General features: G+C 42.9%; 1 protein-coding gene across 1 annotated transcript in view; it reads right to left on the minus strand.

Annotated features, from left to right (window-relative positions):
* Positions 1-18,764, minus strand: part of IQGAP1 (IQ motif containing GTPase activating protein 1) — a 232,648-nt gene that overhangs the window by 132,752 nt on the left and 81,132 nt on the right. The window contains exons 3-5 of the mRNA XM_030189633.1: positions 15,833-15,989; positions 14,994-15,071; positions 10,354-10,430 (exon numbers count right to left, since the gene is read on the minus strand). Of these exons, the coding sequence (XP_030045493.1) occupies positions 10,354-10,430; positions 14,994-15,071; positions 15,833-15,989 (312 nt within the window). The remainder of the gene's footprint in view (positions 1-10,353; positions 10,431-14,993; positions 15,072-15,832; positions 15,990-18,764) is intronic.

Below are 18,764 nucleotides of genomic sequence, written 5' to 3' on the forward strand. Positions count from 1 at the left end.
ATCTTTTGAGTGCCAATATCCCGATTGTAGACAGCGCTGAAAATCCAGGTATAGTGTCAAATGCCACAGCTGGTGTTTAAGAGAAAAGCTGACAGAAGAGTGAATTTTGACTCAATACATATTAATAGTATGACATTCTCTATATTTGGATCGCTAGTCTGCATTGCCAGTTCCTGAGTTTTGTTCATTGGCAAGTTTCACAGTGGCAGCTTAAAGCTGGTGAGCCTGGAAACTGGCATCTGAGATTGCAGCACTGTTTGGTCACTCAGCATTCACAGTGCCTTTCCTGCCGGTAGTTTCCTCTCTACTGATTTTGCTCCAGCTGAAAGCCAGTGGAAGAAGATCAAAGTAAAAGAGAACAAGCTCTCTCCAGACAGGAAAGGCACAGTTGCAAGGGGGAGGGGAAAGGATATGGCTCACAGTTCTGATGTACTGGCTTACTGCAATTACACAATACATACTAGGGCAAATTTTCAAATTGATCTAGCCTCCTAACTATGGAGCTTTGTTAGTTTTAGCCACAATTACATAAGTACATTAGAACCGCCATACTGGGACAGACCAAAAATCTATCAAGTCCAGTATCCTGTTTACAACAGTGGCCAATCGAGGTCACAAGTACCTAGCAGAATCCCAAAACAGTAAAACAGATTTTATGCTGCTTATGCCAAGAATAAGCAGAGCATTTTCCCAAGTCCATCTTAATGATGGTTTAAGAGCGTGTCCAAACATTTTTTAAACCCTGCTATGCAAACCGCTTTTACCATGTTCTCTGGAAGCAAATTCCAGAGTTTACGTGAAGTGGTGTAGTAGCAGTATTAGCCCACTTTTAAAGATAATAAATAGAAATAAATCAAAACATAGAAAAGAAAAGATGATACCTTTTTTTTTATTGGACTAACTTAATACATTTTTTTGATTAGCTTTGAAAGCAACCCTTCTTCTTCAGATCAGAAATAAGCAAATATTGACAAGTATCAGAATATATAAGTGAAACACAAAAGAGTTTACTTATACATTGAGTGATGAAATATTTTCTCTGATTTGTTTGAATTTTTGAAAAGAGTAAACAAGCGATTCACATCTACCCATTGCACTCTATCATATCTCTCTTCAGCTGTCTCTTTTCGAAGCCGAGGAGCCCTAGCTGCTTTATCCTTTCCTCACAAGGAAGCTGTCCCATCCCCTTTATCATTTTCATTGCCCTTCTCTGTACCTTTTCTGCTATATCTTTTTTGAGATGTGATGACCAGAATTGCACACAGTATTCGAGGTGCAGTTGCACCATGGAGAGTGATACAAAGGCATTATAACATTCTCATTTTTGTTTTATTTATTTGTTACATTTGTACCCCACATTTTCCCACCTATTTGCAGGCTCAATGTGGCTTACATAGTACCGTAATGGCGTTCGCCAAGTCGGTTGATAACAAATACAAGGTTATATTTTCTATTCCTTTCCCAATAATTCCTAATGTTCTATTTGCTTTCTTAGCCACCACTGCACACTGAGCAGAGGGTTTCAATGTAACATCAATGATGACATTTAGATCCTTTTCCTGGGTGGTGACTCCTAATGTGGAACCTTATATCATGTAACTATTATTATTATTATTATTATTTGTAGCATTTGTATCCCACATTTTCCCACCAATTTGCAGGCTCAATGTGGCTTACATTTGCCATAGTGGCGATTGCCATTTCCAGTCAATAGGATTACAAATGGTATTACATTCAAGTGCGTACATACATGGTAGAATAATACATTATGATATTACTTAGGTATCAGCATTATGTTGTTGCATAGGTATCGACATTAGGGTAGAGTGTTCGTGTTTGTTCAGTAAAAACAATGAGGTAGGTCAGTCGTGTAATGAGAGGCATACAATGAGGTAGGTCAATCGTGTAGTGAGAGATCAGATCTGTCTTGTTCATGTTCAGTCTTATTGTGTATTAATTAGGATGGTTGTTTGTGGTATGCCTTCTTGAATAAGTCAGTTTTCAGTAGTCTTCGGAAGATGGTTAGATCTTGCGTTGTTTTTATGGCCTTCGGAAGTGCATTCCATGTTTGCGTACAAATGTAGGAAAAGCTGGTTGCGTATGTAGACTTGTATTTTAATCCTTTGCAATTTGGGTAGTGGAGGTTGAGGAATGTGCGTGCTGATCTTTTAGCGTTCCTAGCAGGTAGGTCTATAAGGTCTGTCATGTAGGCCGGGGCTTCCCCGTGTATAATTTTGTGGACCAGGGTGCAGACTTTGAACGCAATTGGTTCTTTTAATGGAAGCCAATGTAATTTTTCTCTTAGGGGTGTGGCGCTTTCGTATTTTGCTTTCCCAAATATGAGTCTGGCTGCTGTGTTTTGAGCTGTTTGAAGCTTCTTAATGATTTGTTCTTTGCAGCCGGCATAAATGGGCTCCTCTTTTCTACGTGCATCACTTTGTACTTGCTCACATTAAATGTTATCTGCCATCTGGATGCCCAGTCTCCCAGTCTCGTAAGGTCCTCTTGCAATTTCTCATGCTCCTCTTGTGATTTTAACAAATTTGAAGAACTTTGTGTTCTCAGCAAACTCAATCACCTCACTCGTTATTCTCATTTCCAGATCATTTATAAATATGTTATAAAGCAGCAGTCCTGGCACAGATCCCTGGGGAACTCCACTATTTTCCATTCTCCATTAAGAATACTGACCACGATGGGGAGACACTTTTGTATATTGTCAGGTCAAGCATTACATCCGGTCTCTGCCGGCCGAAACCTTGGTAGCCTGGGGTGGGGATAGGTTGCGGGATATTTTTGAAAATGATTACTGAGGGCGCCCCCACGATATCTGAATTGCATACAGCTCTGTGACAGTTCTGGGGAGCCAAGGAAGTAGAAGGAACTAAATTCAACTGAGAACGGGATATGGGTGGACAGCTGGACACATGGGACTTTATGGCCTCTATTAAGAGCATCCCACGCTTACCTAGCTGTGCTATATATAGGGAGTGTTCCTTTCGGGTTTATCATAGAGCATATTTCTCCCAGGTTCAGCTTTTTCGGGCGGGTGGTATTGCGTGGCCAAAGTGTCTCAAGTGTAAAATAGTGGATAATACCTTCTTTCATGCGTTTTGGGGGTGTGTGTTGATACGGCAATTTTGGCGCCAGATCACCCACTATTTATCATTAATTTTCTCCTGTAGGGTGGCTGATTCTCTGCTTCAGTTAGAGTTGGATTGCCCGGGGGATCCGCTTGGCCCTGAGGTGGCACCTAGACTGTTGGTTTGTAAGTTGTGTTTATTGGCGAGGAAGTGTATTTTGCAGACTTGGACCTCTGATTCCCCACCTGAATTTTGGCATTGGCGCAACATGGTGCATCAGTTGCTGTCTTGGGAAGTAAAAGGTTCTTTTAAACAAAGGAATTGTTTTTTTGAAAATGTGGAACCTCTACCTGGCCTCTTTGTCACCTAGAGGCAGAAGTCTTATTTTGAATATGTTGAACTGTCAGTGAGTTTGTAATGGGAGGGAGGGGGGAGGGATTTAGAGGAATTATTACTTTTGCAGGGTAGGAGGGGGAATTTTCCAAAGGGAGGGGATTGGGGGGGAGGTGGGTTGGAGAGGGAGAAAATACTTTATTGTCAAACTGGTTTTACTGCTGTTTAGTTAAAGCAAGTATTTGATATTGCTTGTATGTTAAAGCCTTTTTTTCTTGCTGAATTCTCAATAAAAATGTTGAAATATAAGAATGTTGACCATTTAACTCTACTTAAGTCCTGGGCGGTTGTAAGCATGTGGTTAGATCACAGATATTTCAGATGGCTACTGCTAAATTTTTAGGGCTAACAGCCTAAGGGGCCCTTTTACTAAAGTTTAGCATATGCTAATGGACATTAGCATGCACTAAGTGCAACACAGCCCATAAGCACACACTAAACTTTAGTAAAAGGCCACTAAATTAGCTGTCTAGCCTTCTGCATGAGGATGGTTGGCTTCGAGTCAAGCTAATTAGATCTTAGCAAATCTAAGCTACAACCTAACAAGCTAGATTGCAACTGAACCTCAGTGGATATAAGCTATGCACCTCATTCCCTTTTAAATCATGAAACTGTGGAACAGAAGTAAAGAATTAAATGATAAACACCTCTCAACGATTTGTTCCTGGGGGAATTGCAATGCAGAATTTGCACAGAATTCCCCTCCTATAGAAGGTGACATGCTATTGGGGTTAAGAAAACTTCCTCTAAATTGAAAAAATGTGGTCTTTTGTGGTCAACGCATACAAGTGTTTCCAGATGTTTCACGAGCCATCCAGATGTGGAGGATGGCTCTTCTGCAGTTAAAATGTAGAGGTGTGAGTGCAGGAACTATCTTTTTTTTAAGGTCCCCTTGCAAATGTATCCTTCAGTATCATGGTGGCACTTATACATTCAGGGACCTCCACCCACTTAGAGCAATTTCTTTTGGATGAAGGATTGTTAGGTTCATTGACTATAGTAAGATGTTGATAATTAAAGACTTTTGATTTTTTTTTTTCCTTTTTTGTATTCTTTATTTATGAAATAATATGATACACAAGCAAATACTTGTTTAAAGAAACGCAGGTCGAATATATCAATTCCAGGAAACAAGGAACAAATTAAAAAAAAACTTAATTCTCTTAATTAGATCACCAATTGGGGGGGGGGGGGGGGAAGACATCAATTCATAGGATTTCTTAATAATAGAAAAACACTATTATAAAGAAAGGCATAAGCATGGATTATCCTACCTAACTAATAAATTGAAGTAGTAAACTACTATAAATCATTTCTATAGCGCTAACCAGTCGTACGCAGAAGTACACATCAATTGGAAGCTACACCAATTTTCTTCAAATCCAGAAAAGACTTCAATTGTTCAGGCACAAAAATGCATACTTAACTCCTGCATACTGTAATAAACGTTTACAAGGATACTAGAAAAGTAGCATCTATCTCCCTCAGGAGCATTATTACCATCTTGCACCTTACATAAGAATATAAGAATAGCCAGACTGGGTCAGATTAATGATCCATCTTGCCCAGTATCCTGTTTCCAGCAGTGGCCAATCCAGGTCACAAGTACCTGGCAGAAACCCAAATAGTAGCAACTCTACGCCGGCTGTAAAGAGCAAATAATCAAGAGACTTCAGACAGCCCAGAACACTGCAGCTAGACTCATATTCGGCAAAACAAAATATGAAAGTGCTAAGCCCCTATGAGAGAAATTACACTGGCTCCCACTTAAAGAACGCATCACGTTCAAAATATGCTCCCTAGTTCACAAAATCATTCATGGTGATGCCCCAGCCTACATGTCAGACCTGATAGACCTACCACCCAGGAATGCCAAAAGATCATCCCCGCACATTCCTTAACCTTCACTTCCCTAACTGTAAAGGTCTAAAATACAAACTAACGCATGTGTCAACCTTTTCCTACTTGAGCACACAATTTTGGAATGTGCTGCCGCGCAGCTTAAAAATGATCTACGAACTAACAAACTTCCGCAAACTACTGAAGACCCATCTCTTTAACAAAGCATACCCCAAAGATCAACCAATATGAATATACACAACTCCCCCACATATATTTAGAACTGTATTATAATATCTGCTTGTTATACTATTATTATGCTTTATCATTATCATGTGCACAAGATCCTTCTATACCACTAAATGTCTTTTATATATTTCCATTACTCATGATTTATTGTAAGCCACATTGAGCCTGCAAAAAGGTGGGAAAATGTGGGATACAAATGCAATAAATAAATAAACTCCATGCTACCAATCCCAGGGCAAGCAGTGGCTTCCCCATGTCTGTCTCAATAGCAGACTATGGGCTTTTCCTTCAGGAACTTGACCAAACATTTTTTAAACCCAGGTACGCTAACCGCTGTTACCACATCCTCCAGCAATGAATTCCAGAGCTTAGGTATTCGTTAAGTGAAATAATATTTCCTCCTGTTTTAAAAGTGTTTCATGTAACTTCATTGAATGCCCCCTAATCTTTCTACTTTTTAAAAAAGTAAAAAAATTAATTCATTTCTACTGATTCTACTTCACTCAGGATTTTGTAGACCTCGTTTCTCCCCCTCAGCCGTCTATTTTTCAAGCTGAAGAGCCCTAACCTCTAGCCTTTCCTCATATGAGAGGAGTTTCATCCCCTTTATCATTTTGGTCGCTCTTCTTTGAACCTTTTCTAATTCTGCTATATCTTTTTTGAGATATGTCAACCAGAACTGAAAGCAATACTGAAAGTGAGGTTACATTATGGAACAATACAGAGGCATTATAGTATTCTTGGTCTTATTTTGCATCCCTTTCCTAATAATTCCTAGCATCCTGTTTGCTTTTTTGGCTGCCACTGCATACCGGGCAGAAGATTTCAGCGTATTGTCTACGACTCCTAGCTCTTTTTCTTAGGTGCTGATCCCCATGGTGGACCCTAGCATCAGGTAACTATGTAACATAGTAATATAGTAGATGACGGCAGAAAAAGACCTGCACGGTCCATCCAGTCTGCCCAACAAGATAAACTCACATGTGCTACTTTTTGTGTATACCTTACCTTTTTTTTTTGTTACATTTGTACCCTGCGCTTTCCCACTCATGGCAGGCTCAATGCGGCTTACATGGGGCAACGGAGGGTTAAGTGACTTGCCCAGAGTCACAAGGAGCTACCTGTGCCTGAAGTGGGAATCGAACTCAGTTCCCCAGGACCAAAGTCCACCACCCTAACCACTAGGCCACTCCTTCTTACCACCTTGATTTGTACCTGTCCTTTTCAGGGCACAGACTGTATAAGTCCACCCAGTACTATCCCCGCCTCCAAACCACCAGCCCCGCCTCCCACCACCGGTTCTGACACAGACCGTATAAGTCTGCCCAGCACTATCCCCGCCTCCCACCACCGGCTCTGCCACCCAATCTCGGCTAAATTCCTTAGGATCCATTCCTTCTGAACAGGATTCCTTTATGTTTATCCCACGCATGTTTGAATTTATTCCTCCCAGCATGCATCACTTTGCATTTGTCCACATTAAATTTCATCTGCCATTTGGCTCCCAGTCTTCCAATTTCCTATGGTCATCCTGCAATTTTTCACAGTCCGCATGTGTTTTAACAACCTTGAACAGTTTTGTGTCATCTGCAAATTTACTCCTGTTTACAAAGCCGCGCTAGCTGCTGTCGGTGCGGTAACGGGCGGCTTTGTAAACAGGGGGTTGATCACCTCAGTTGTTCCGATTTCAGATCATTTATAAATATGTTAAATAGCACCAGTCCCAGTACAGATCCCTGCACCGTTCAACTATTCATCCTCCTCCATTGAGAAAAATGGCCATTTAACCCTACCTTGTGTTTTATTTATTTATTTTATTGCATTTGTATCCCACATTCCCCCACCTATTTGCAGGCTCAATGTGGCTTACATAGATTTAATAACATTGTCATATCAGGATATCAAATACAGTTAGTAATGTGTAGCGATCAAGGAAGGGACGAGGGAAGACGGGAGAGAGTGATTAGGGTAGTTATAAAAGGTGGGCATACGTGGTTGGTGTGGTGACTTAGTGAGCTTATAGGTTCCCATTGTAGGCCTTGTTGAAGAGGAATGTTTTCTGTCCAATAACCAATTGTGATTGGCTGCTAATCAGTTTGTGCAGTAGAAGGATTTTTTTTTCACATAATCATTTAGAAGAGTTCCTTAAATCACACTAAAAATAAGCAGAGCTGCAGTCAAAGAATAGCCACGCCTGTGTGTGTGCTTTATGGCAAGTACAGACAGGACCCACTGCAAACATACTGGGATTTGAGTCATAATTCAGACAGCTAAGTATCCCTTCCAAGCTATTTCCCATTACAGAATGAGAGAGTGAACAACACTAGAGGAGACATGTCAACAGACCGTAACTGGAGAAAAATCCTCGGCTGGTTGCAAATGAAGGCTCATGGCAGCACTGCCCAAGCATCCTGTTTCGATTGAGAGAGGAGTGAAAGAAAACTGCTGGGGCCACAAAAGGAAGGCTCCAATATGCAAAAGTAATGATCTGGATCATGGTAGCCATTATCTGAACAATTGACCCGGCAGGCACTATCCGTTGAGTTTCACCCACTAAAAATCATTACAGACCGTGACAGAATTCAAAAATATGTGGGATAAACACAAAGGATCCCTAAACAGCATGAGTATGGAATCAAAGCAAAACTTTAACAGGAGCATAGGTACAACCCCAAACAGGAGCACAGAGAGGCGTAACTGAACGGAATTGCAGGTACAACCCAAGCAGGAACATAGAGAGTTATAACTACACAGAGTGGCAGGTACAACCCCCAAACAGGAGCATAGAGAGGTGTCGCCTGCACAGAGCAGCAGGTACAACTCTGGCCACCTTGTTGGGCACACTGGATGACCATGCAGGTCTTTCTTTCACCATTTACTATATTACTATGTCACCGCCCCAGCATTATCTGGATAGGTCTGGGGTTGGAGCATGGGCATTCTGTTAAGGTGTCTAGGGGAACCAAATTTCAGTCTGCTATCCTGATAACTTTAGAACAACAACAAAATCATTTTCCTAAAGTTATCTGGGCAGAGGAGTGATATCACCACTATCCAAAGAGCAGCAGTTTTCACCACTCCGCAGGAATATCCAACACCACCCTCTCTCCAGATAGCAGCACTGAATCTGCACGCATAATTTCAGTGCCACGACCAATGTGATCAAAGTGTTTAAATATTGGGCTGGAAATTTTGTTGTTACATTTGTACCCTGCGCTTTCCCACTCATGGCAGGCTCAATGTGGCTTACATGGGGCAATGGAGGGTTAAGTGACTTGCTCAGAGTCACAAGGAGCTGCCTGTGCCCAGAGTCCCACTAGCAACATTCCATGTAGAAGTCGGCTCTTGCAGATCACCAATGTGGCCGCACAGGCTTCTACGTGGAATGTAGCTAGTGGAATAGCAACATTCCATGTAGAATCTCCAATAGTAGCAACATTCCATGTAAAATCTCCAATAGTATCTATTTTATTTTTGTTACATTTGTACCCTGCGCTTTCCCACTCATGGCAGGCTCAATGCGGCTTACATGGGGCAATGGAGAGTTAAGTGACTTGCCCAGAGTCACAAGGAGCTGCCTGTGCCTGAAGTGGGAATCAAACTCAGTTCCTCAGGCCCAAAGTCGACCACCCTAACCACTAGGCTACTCCTCCACTTTTTTTTGTCATTATTATTTGTAGCATTTGTATCCCACATTTTCCCACCAATTTGCAGGCTCAATGTGGCTTACATTTGCCGTAATGGCGGATGCCATTTCGGGTAGTAGAATTGCAAAGGTTATTGCGTACGGTCATGGGATTCTACAGGAGAAGTTCTACTCAACTTATTTCTCTCCACCAATACTTTGTAATCCCAATTACTATGTAAGCCGCATTGAACCTGCTTTGAGTGGGAAAGCGCGGGGTACAAATGTAATAATAAATAAATAAATAAAAACATCCAAAGAAGGGTAGATGATTGTCCACTGGGATTAACCTCATGCACAGGATAAACATCTGTATGAAATTAATCACAACTTTTGTCAAACCTTTGGGAAAGGCCATAGATCCAGGATGGATTCTTTCCATTAAAACATAAGCCAGAATAACCCTAATGGTCGTATTTTAAATGAAGGCCCAGGGTTTACTGCTTATCACCAGTACTTTGAGTCTCTCAACACGTACCACACCATACCAGTGCGGTTATTTGCTGAGAGACTTCAGACTTGGAGGGTGTACACACAGGCTGGAACATGCCCTAATCCACACAGATTTCTTGTAGCCTAGGACTAGCTCCTGCATTCAACAGAGTATGTGTCATGTTACTCCTCCTAAAATTAGGTCTCTTACAACCACTTTATAAAGCCTGCAAGAAGCCACATTGCCAGGCATCTCAATAGGCAGCATGCATGCAGGCTGCTCCTACACTGCAGAGTCTCAAACCCTACAGGCTTACTCTTTATCCATCAAACAAAATGCACAAGTACCCCTTGGCTGCAGGGAATGTATGAGTTCTCAGACACAGAGCCTGCCTCTGGCAGTGGTTTAGGTTCATTTCTTGTGATGCATAGCCTTTTAGAACCATCAAAGCGGTTTACATAGAGAGTCAGAAAAAATGTATAATTATAAAATCACTTAACCAATAATAAAAAGAAGAGCAAAAATGAAAAAAAAATAAAAATACAAACCACATACAACAAAAAAGAAAATAAAATAAAAGATAATATGCATAGGAAAAAAATGAGCCACCTCCAACTTCCCCCTACCCCAGCCTGCAGAGAATATGCAGCCCAGCATCTCGGATGCGTTACCTGAGTGCATGGATGCAGTAGATACAGCGAGGCATATTCTTGCGGTCATAGATGTCTGTCGTCTCTGGGTAGAAAATCTGTACATAATAAAGAGTTCAGACAGGAATTAGAAACATATTTCAGCTGTGGGCAAAGATAGTCTTATCTCATAGAACTCATCCTGGGCCATGGAGCAGGAAAACTGGTGGGGGTCCCATGTTTCCGGGACACTGCACTTTAGAGCACACAGGGCCTCACACTGTCAATTTGCCCAGGCCACTACAATTAAAAATCCATGCTTGCCAAGGAGCACACATTCTGGACCCTTTCACCCTTCCAGTTCCACCTTCAAAAAAAGGGAATAAGGATGGCCCTGTGCAACTCCTGGGGCAATAAACCTAAAACCCTTTCCCTCTCCCTATCCCAGAGGGTTAATCTAGGCCATCTTGTCTTTCCATTCCCAAACACACAATATACCCAAAGAGCTCCAGAGAGTGCATTCCTTGCCCATAAACTCGGGCACGTTTCCTAAAGAGTCAACATTTCCCTCCCTCTCTGCAGTGTTCAAGATATATCCACATCATCAGCAGTGCTGCAGAAGGCAAACGGTATGAAAATCTCTCACCAAAAACACATTGAGGCATATTTTCAAAGCACTTAGCCTTCCAAAGTTCCATAGGTTTCTATGGAACTTTGGAAGGCTAAGTGCTTTGAAAATACGCCTCATAGTGGTTTACAATGGACTTGTTTCTTTGCTGCTGCCAGGAAAGCACCATCAAGAATGTTAGGAAATGTGCACAGACAACTCAGGGGGTAATATTCAGCCCACAGCAGTTAAGCGGCTTATAAACTGTGGGCTGAACTAATCCCAGATATTCAAAGCTGAGGCATGCACAACTCCTGGCACTGAATACCTGGGTACGTGTGCTGACCCAGTTAGGACAGCCTTTTTGCGGTCTTAACTTTATACACTTACTTAGCTGGTTAGCAGTCTGAATATATCGCTGCTAACCGGCTAATTTTTAAAAATGTACAAGTCAGGATGATCGTTAAGATCTGAGAATTCTAAACAGCTCTGTTTGCCTTCTCCAGGAACGTATCACTATGTGGATACAAAATTATCAACAACCGTTGCAAAATATTACAAATCTTAAATACTTTCCTTTAACATTACTGTTTATCTATTGTTACCTGAAAAATCCTTGATCACATTCACTCATATTTTTTATTTTTGTTACATTTGTACCCTGTGCTTTCCCACTCATGGCAGGCTCAATGTGGCTTACATGGGGCAATGGAGGGTTAAGTGACTTGCCCAGAGTCACAAGAAGCTGCCTGTGCCTGAAGTGGGAATCGAACTCAGTTCCTCAGGACCAAAGTCCACCACCCTAACCACTAGGCCACTCCTCCACATTTGTACCCCACGTTTCCCACTCATGGCAGGCTCAATGTGGCTTACATGGGGCAATGGAGGGTTAAGTGACTTGCCCAGAGTCACAAGAAGCTGCCTGTGCCTGAAGTGGGAATCGAACTCAGTTCCTCAGTTCCCCAGGACCAAAGTCTACCACCCTAACCACTAGGCCACTCCTCCACATTTGTACCCCACGTTTCCCACTCATGGCAGGCTCAATGTGGCTTACATATTGTATACCGGTACTTATTTGTACCTGGGGCAATGGAGGGTTAAGTGACTTGCCCAGAGTCACAAGGAGCTGCCTGTGCCTGCAGTGGGAATCGAACCCAGTTCCCCAGGACCAAAGTCCACCCCTCTAACCACTAGGCTATCAAACACATTCACCTATATAAAATCACATTATTACTTATACAGATAATACATGAACCCCGAATGGTTATACCACACACAATTCCTAATTTTTAAATAGTTATATCTCTATTAAACTATTCTATAATATTATTGTTAATAGGAATGCGCTACTTTCCCATACCACGCATTATAACATCTTTGGAGCATATGCATGGTTCACCCAAGTTCATCAACAACCCACATCATTCTTATATCTCTTCTCTTATGGGTTCTCGTTGTTTTCCCATAAAGTTTATGTAGCACATTTAGCAAACCTAGGAGGTTCTCTCTATCTCCACCTGCTGGTAGAGGGACACGACCCACAAGTCTCTGGATTGATCTGTGGGACGCTATGGAACTGTTGTTTGACTGTTGTTGTTTGTTATGTTTTAGTGGTTTTATTTATTGTATGTATGTTTTTCTGTTACCCGCTTTGGGTAATGGCAGGATATAAATAAAATAAATAAGGGTTCCGCCCCCAAACTGCGCCTACCCTAGCCAGTTAGGGAATGGCCGCTTAGCGCAACATTTTAGTGGCACTTGCTGAATATCGACGGATGGCCAGCTCAGCCTCTTCTGCCCAGTTAAACCTCTTTGAATACTGGGCTCTCAATTTTTAGTTTTCCCTATTCCAGATATTAAAAGATTAAGACTATCTAGGTGAGGGCAGGCCAGTTCTCAGCCAAAGCTGAGTGCTTAACCTAAGTAGCAAAAATTTGATCACTTCCGTTTAGGTGAGTTTTCAGCTGAATCTAGGCACCTTCATTTCTGGCTGAAAATTCATGTAGCTTTAGGTTCTCAGTCTTGGTCGAAAACAGCCACCTGAAGGGCAATTCTACAAAAGGATGTTTATGTTTACTTAAAAAAGCTTGATATCCTGCCTAGGAGGCACCTATTGGGAGCCTGTTCTATAATGAAAGCTCTGCACCTAGTAGCGTAAAAGGCAGGGGCGTAGCCAGACCTTGCCGGGAGGGGGGCCAGAGCCCGAGGTGGGGGGGCACTGTTTAGCCGCCCCCTGCCGCCCCATTGGACCCCCCCTGCCGGCCTGCCGACGACCCCCTTGAACCCCCTTCCCACCACCAACCCTCCCCCGCCGTCGCCGCATCAAATACCTTGTTTGCTGGCGGGGGTCCCCGAACCCCGCCAGCCGAAGACAGTCTTCTTCAGTGCCAGAGTAGCGCCTTCGTTCAACGAAGTTCCTGGTGTGATCAGCTGTTTCTGACGCCTTACGTCCTGCACCGTGCATGTAGCCCCGTGCAGGACGTAAGGCGTCAGAAACAGCTGATCACACCAGGAACTTCGTTGAATGAAGGCGCTACTCCGGCGCTGAAGAACACTCTCTTCGGCTGGTGGGGTTCGGGGACCCCCGCCAGCAAACAAGGTAACTGATACGGAGGCGGGGTGGGCGGCGGGGGAGGGTTGGTGGCGGGAGGGGGGTTCAAGGGGATCGTCGGCAGAGGGCCAGGGCCAAATCTACGGGGGCCCAGGCCCCCTCAGGCCCCACGTAGCTACGCCACTGGTAACAGGTCAAATTTATGCCCAAGTTTAGGCGCAACCAGTTGCACAAGTCATAGAGCTGGTGTAAACGCTCACACCTAGACTGCTAAAACACATATATATAAATGATAATATTCTATAGTTTGTGCAGATAACTTTGTGCCCCCAAACAATACTCCCACCTACAAAGTAATCATTATCACAGTTAAGAGCCATGTTACAGAATAGCATGTAACTGGAATACCGGCGTTTACATGCGTTATGCGCCCACTTATGCGTGTATAAGCTGGGAATCTGGTCACTTTGGACTAGATTCAGTAAATGGCACCCAAATTTGGGCGCCGATAAAGATGCGTGCTGAGTGCTATTCTATAAATGGTGCTCTGAGTTGGGCACTGTTTATTGAATAGCGCATAGCACCGGGATCTACGCCCAACTTTGATAGCGAGGATTTACACCAACCGAAACTTGGTGTAAATCTTCGCACATAAATTAAACACAGTGCCTTGAATTCTGTGCATCTTTAGTGAATGCCCATGACCCATCCACGCTCCTCCCATAGTCACACCCCCTTTCCAGTTACATGCTAAAAGATTTGTGTGCTTATCTTTACAGAATAGTGCTTAGCAAGATGCATGCGCAAATCCAAATTCTTGCCAATTAACATCAATAGTTGTTAACGCCCAATTACTGGTGTTAATTGGCTCATTCCTCAATTTAATTGTGTGCATGCAACTTTGGGCACAAAATATAGAATCCAGAGGTTAGTGCATTCTTGGCACTGATATGTTGCCACTTTCTTTCTAGAATTAACCCCCATTGTCACCAGAGGTATCTTGCACCAAGCAGATGCCTCCCCCTACCCTCCCAGGAGGACACAGTCTTACTCCCAACCTGGCATCTCCCATGAATCACAGGTGACGCTCACTTTTGGCCATCTGAATGACATGGAGGCATATTTTCAAAGCACTTTGGGAGGCTAAGTTCCATATGTTTCTATGGAACTTTGGGAGGCTAAGTGCTTTGAAAATAAGCCTCATAGCCACCCCTGAATATCAGCACTAGCTGCTTAACTTTCTCCCACAACCCTACTCCCACCACTAGGCCCATCCAGTTTCCAGGCAACTAATTTTAGGAATCTAGTAAAAAGAGGCTCCCAAAGATAGATGTCCAACCCAGGTCAACCTTCAAAGGTGTCATATTAGGAACCTACCTCCCACAGATAGGCACCTAAACCTTTGAAAATTACCCTCCTGATGATCAAAATGTCGATTCAGCAGTAAAACAGAAAGCTAAGGAATCCCCCCCCCCCCAAAAGGACAGTCTGTCGGATAAGTGTGCACCCCAACAATCACTATACCTTTGGAAGTCCAATTTCAGACATGGCATTCAACCATTGAATGACATTATCTGTATGCCGAAAATGAAGCCCAGTCGCCTGCAATGAGAAGAAAACAACACTTCAAGGAATACGAAATATTAAGCATAATTAGCCACCTGACAGACAGACAGAAGAGGGGACAAAAATGGTTCCTTCAATATGTTAGAAAGAAATTGGATTATCGTAGGTCAAACTCAAGGTACATAAAGGGAAAACGTTCCTTAACACTCTGCGTTCTTTTCTTTTCATATACATGCAGACACAGAGGCACATACACATGTCATGAAGTGCTATCTCTAGATCTACCCAGTGGCAGGAAGACACGTCCAGCAAAAAGACACATGCTGGCATGCACACATGTCCTGGTACACATGGCAAGAATGTCACAGATTTCTGGGCAATAGTTATCCCGTTCTTGCCCCCTTCGTTCTTCTCCCACCCTATTAATGCCTGAGACATGTGAGATAGTCTGTCTCAGAACTTAACTGAGCAGCTACCAGTCTGATTCAATCTGGGAAAAAAAAAAAAACCCAACCCACAAGAATTTGCTGAGATCATTGACAAACTTATTTTAGATGTTTTGCCACAGGCTTTGCTGAAATTTGCAGAACTCTTCCTTGGGCTGAACTGGGCCTTTTTTGACAAATAAATATATTTGAAAATAATACAATGTTTTTGACTTTTGGTGCAAATTTGTTTCCACAAAGTCACCTGGTCTCCCATCATCCGCCTATTTCCACAAAGTCACCTTGTCTCCCTCATCCACCGCCCTCTCCTATCCTTTACAACGCTCTTATTCAAATGCACACAATGTTTACATTGTATCTGGTCTGTTCCCGGTCATAAATCTTCTTCAGGGACACAACTTTGGGGCTGAAGAAGTTTCCGAGTTTGGCAAGGTAGACTCCATTTCTTAGGCCTTCCTCCAGCTCTGTTGTGGGGGGAAGTTCCTCACTGAGACATGCCTCTATCCACCTGCAAGCAAAAGGAAACACACTTTGACAACAAAGAAAGATAGGCTAGAAATGGCAGCTATAGTCCCCTGCCTTGCTATGTCATTCATAATGGAAACTCATTTAGGGTGGAATTCACTAAATGACACCCAAAGTTAGGCACTGGGATGATCTATGCTAAGCAAAGCACTCTTTATAGGATACTAGCTTAGGGTCCTTTTACAAAGACGCTCTGAACAAATGGCTTGTGGTAGTGTAGGCGCGGGTTTGGGCACGCGCCGATCCATTTTTCAGCGCGCCTGTAAAAGAATGCCTTTTAAAAAATTTTTGCCGAAAATGGACGTGCGTCAAAATGAAATTTGCCACGTGTCCATTTTGGGTCTGAGACCTTACCGCCAGCCATTGACCTAGCGGTAAAGATGCACACGGTAACTGGGTGGTAAGGACCTACTTGTGTCAAATGCCACTTGGCGCGTGCCCGTTATGCACGCCCAAAAATAAAGTTTTTCAGACGCGCATATCAGGTGCGCGCCTGAAAAAATGAAATTACCGCAACAGCCACGCGGTAGTCTGGCGGTAACTCCAGTTTGGTGCACGTTGGGCACGCGCAGACACTTAAGCAGCTTAGTAAAAGGGCCCCTTAGTGTGGATTTCGCACCTAACCTTGGCCACAAGTGTTTATAAAGGTCAAAACCCATTGTAAATGCTGGTGTCCAAAATCCCTTAACAGAAGAACTACAAGTTTTGCACCAACAATGCTTCAGCAGAGAGAAACTCTCAGCACTGGGCTGACAATGGCATGGCAAGCCAAGGATAAAGACAAAAAAACTTGGAGTTTTGGAGACTTGAGGGCCAAACTTAGTTTAAAGAAAAGGAAAACACAGAATGTATGGAGAATAAGGCATTTCTCATATTGACTATGGAAAGTGGTCTATGCGGAAATCACATCTAGTAAAATTAAACATCTCCAAACCCTGAAAAATTCTCTAATTAGGGTCTTAGGCAATATACGCAAATATGATACATCATTTCTCTCTTTAAGTTTTTTCATTGGTTACCCACGTATTACTAAATCCAATTTAAAATGTTGACTTTAGCTAATATGGCTTATTATGATCATCTGCCCCAATGTTCTATGTCCATTCCATATGTACCAGCAAGAACTATAAGATTATTACAAGATCACAGAATGGTTATCTCCTCATCAGCTAAGGCTCGATGGGAGACTACTCGTGATAGTGTGTTTTTCTGGCTAGCTCCAACACTCTGAAATCATCTCCCAACCTATATTAGGGCAGAGGCAAATTTGAAAACATATAAAACACTGTTAAAAACATATTATTTAATTTTAGCCTTTAGCAAACAACCTAAAGAAGAGGATAGAATTAATTAGGGATCCCTGTGTTATGAGATTATGAAGGGGATAAGTGAACGGGGGTGCCCATCTCTAAGGATGACCCTGTAAAGGGACGGGGCAACCCGTATTATTGAAACAAGATGAACGTCCATCTTTTGTTTCAATAATACGGTCGGGGACACCCAAATCATGAAATTTAGGTCGACCTTAGAGATGGTCATCCACGGTTTTTGGCGTTAATGGAAACCGAGGACGTCCATCTCAGAAACAACCAAATCCAAGACATTTGGTCGTGGGAGGAGCCAGCATTCGTAGTGCACTGGTCCCACTAACTGAATATAAAAAGGCCTTCCCTTACCGATCCGGAAAGGAACGGGCATGTATGAAGGAAATTGCATGCAAATGAGCTGCTCACTGTTAGCTCATTTGCACACGATTTCCTTCCTAAGGAAGGGAAGCAACGGCAGTTGAGGACATCCAAAACGTGGATGTTTCTGTGAGAAGGACATCCATGCCTTTGCTATGCCTCCGTTACCTTCTTTATTTATTTGGATTTTGGATCACAAGTAGCAACAGTGGAATTTGAACTGGCCACCTCTAGATTGCAAGACCAGTGCTCTAACCACTAGGCCACTCGGCCACTCCTCCACTCTACTCCATTCCCTTGAAATTTGGCCATCCCTGAGGGGGGCAGTTGAGGACGTCCAAAATGCTTGAAAGAAGGACGTCCACTCGTTACTCAATTTAAGTTACGCACGTTAAATTGGACGTGTACTCAATTTAACGTGCGTAACTAAAAGACCATCATCTATTGTCCTGTCCTTTATCCTCACCTCTCTGTACCCTTACCCTTAATTGTTCTGTTTTCCTGTCTTATCTAGATTGTAAGCTCTTTGAGCAGGGACTGTCTCGTGTATGGTGTACAGCGCTGCATATGCCTTGTAGCGCTATAGAAACGATAAATAGTAGTAGTAGTATCCTCTAACTCTATGCAACTTGCTGTGGACTTGGATTTGGAAAGAGTAATCAAATCTAAAATCCAGATCTGTTCTGCTGCCCCAGCAGATTCACTGCTACATCTTTTTCTCTCATTAACAGCTCGCTTTACAAATACACAGCTCACGCCCTCCTTACCAGTTTTGCCCTGGCAAATGTGAACAGTTTCTAATTTCTCTAAAGAGATATTGATTTAGGCAAGCCCCACTACATTCAGAGAAACCAAGACTCAAACCCCCAGCTTCTCTTAATTTTCACTGCCTGTCTCAGTACAATCCCACCAGAGGAGGCTTCCTGTCCAGCAGCTCTGGGCCAGCAAACAGGAATGACAGCCAGAGAGAGTGTGAAAAACACATTATCTGCAGGGGTTGTTGTGGCAACCAGACTAGCCTGAAAGCCTGCACCAGTGCCAAGAACAGATTCCTCATTTCACTGGAAGAAAAG

Source organism: Microcaecilia unicolor, chromosome 1, assembly GCF_901765095.1.
Source record: "Microcaecilia unicolor chromosome 1, aMicUni1.1, whole genome shotgun sequence".
Taxonomy (NCBI): Eukaryota; Metazoa; Chordata; class Amphibia; order Gymnophiona; family Siphonopidae; genus Microcaecilia; species Microcaecilia unicolor.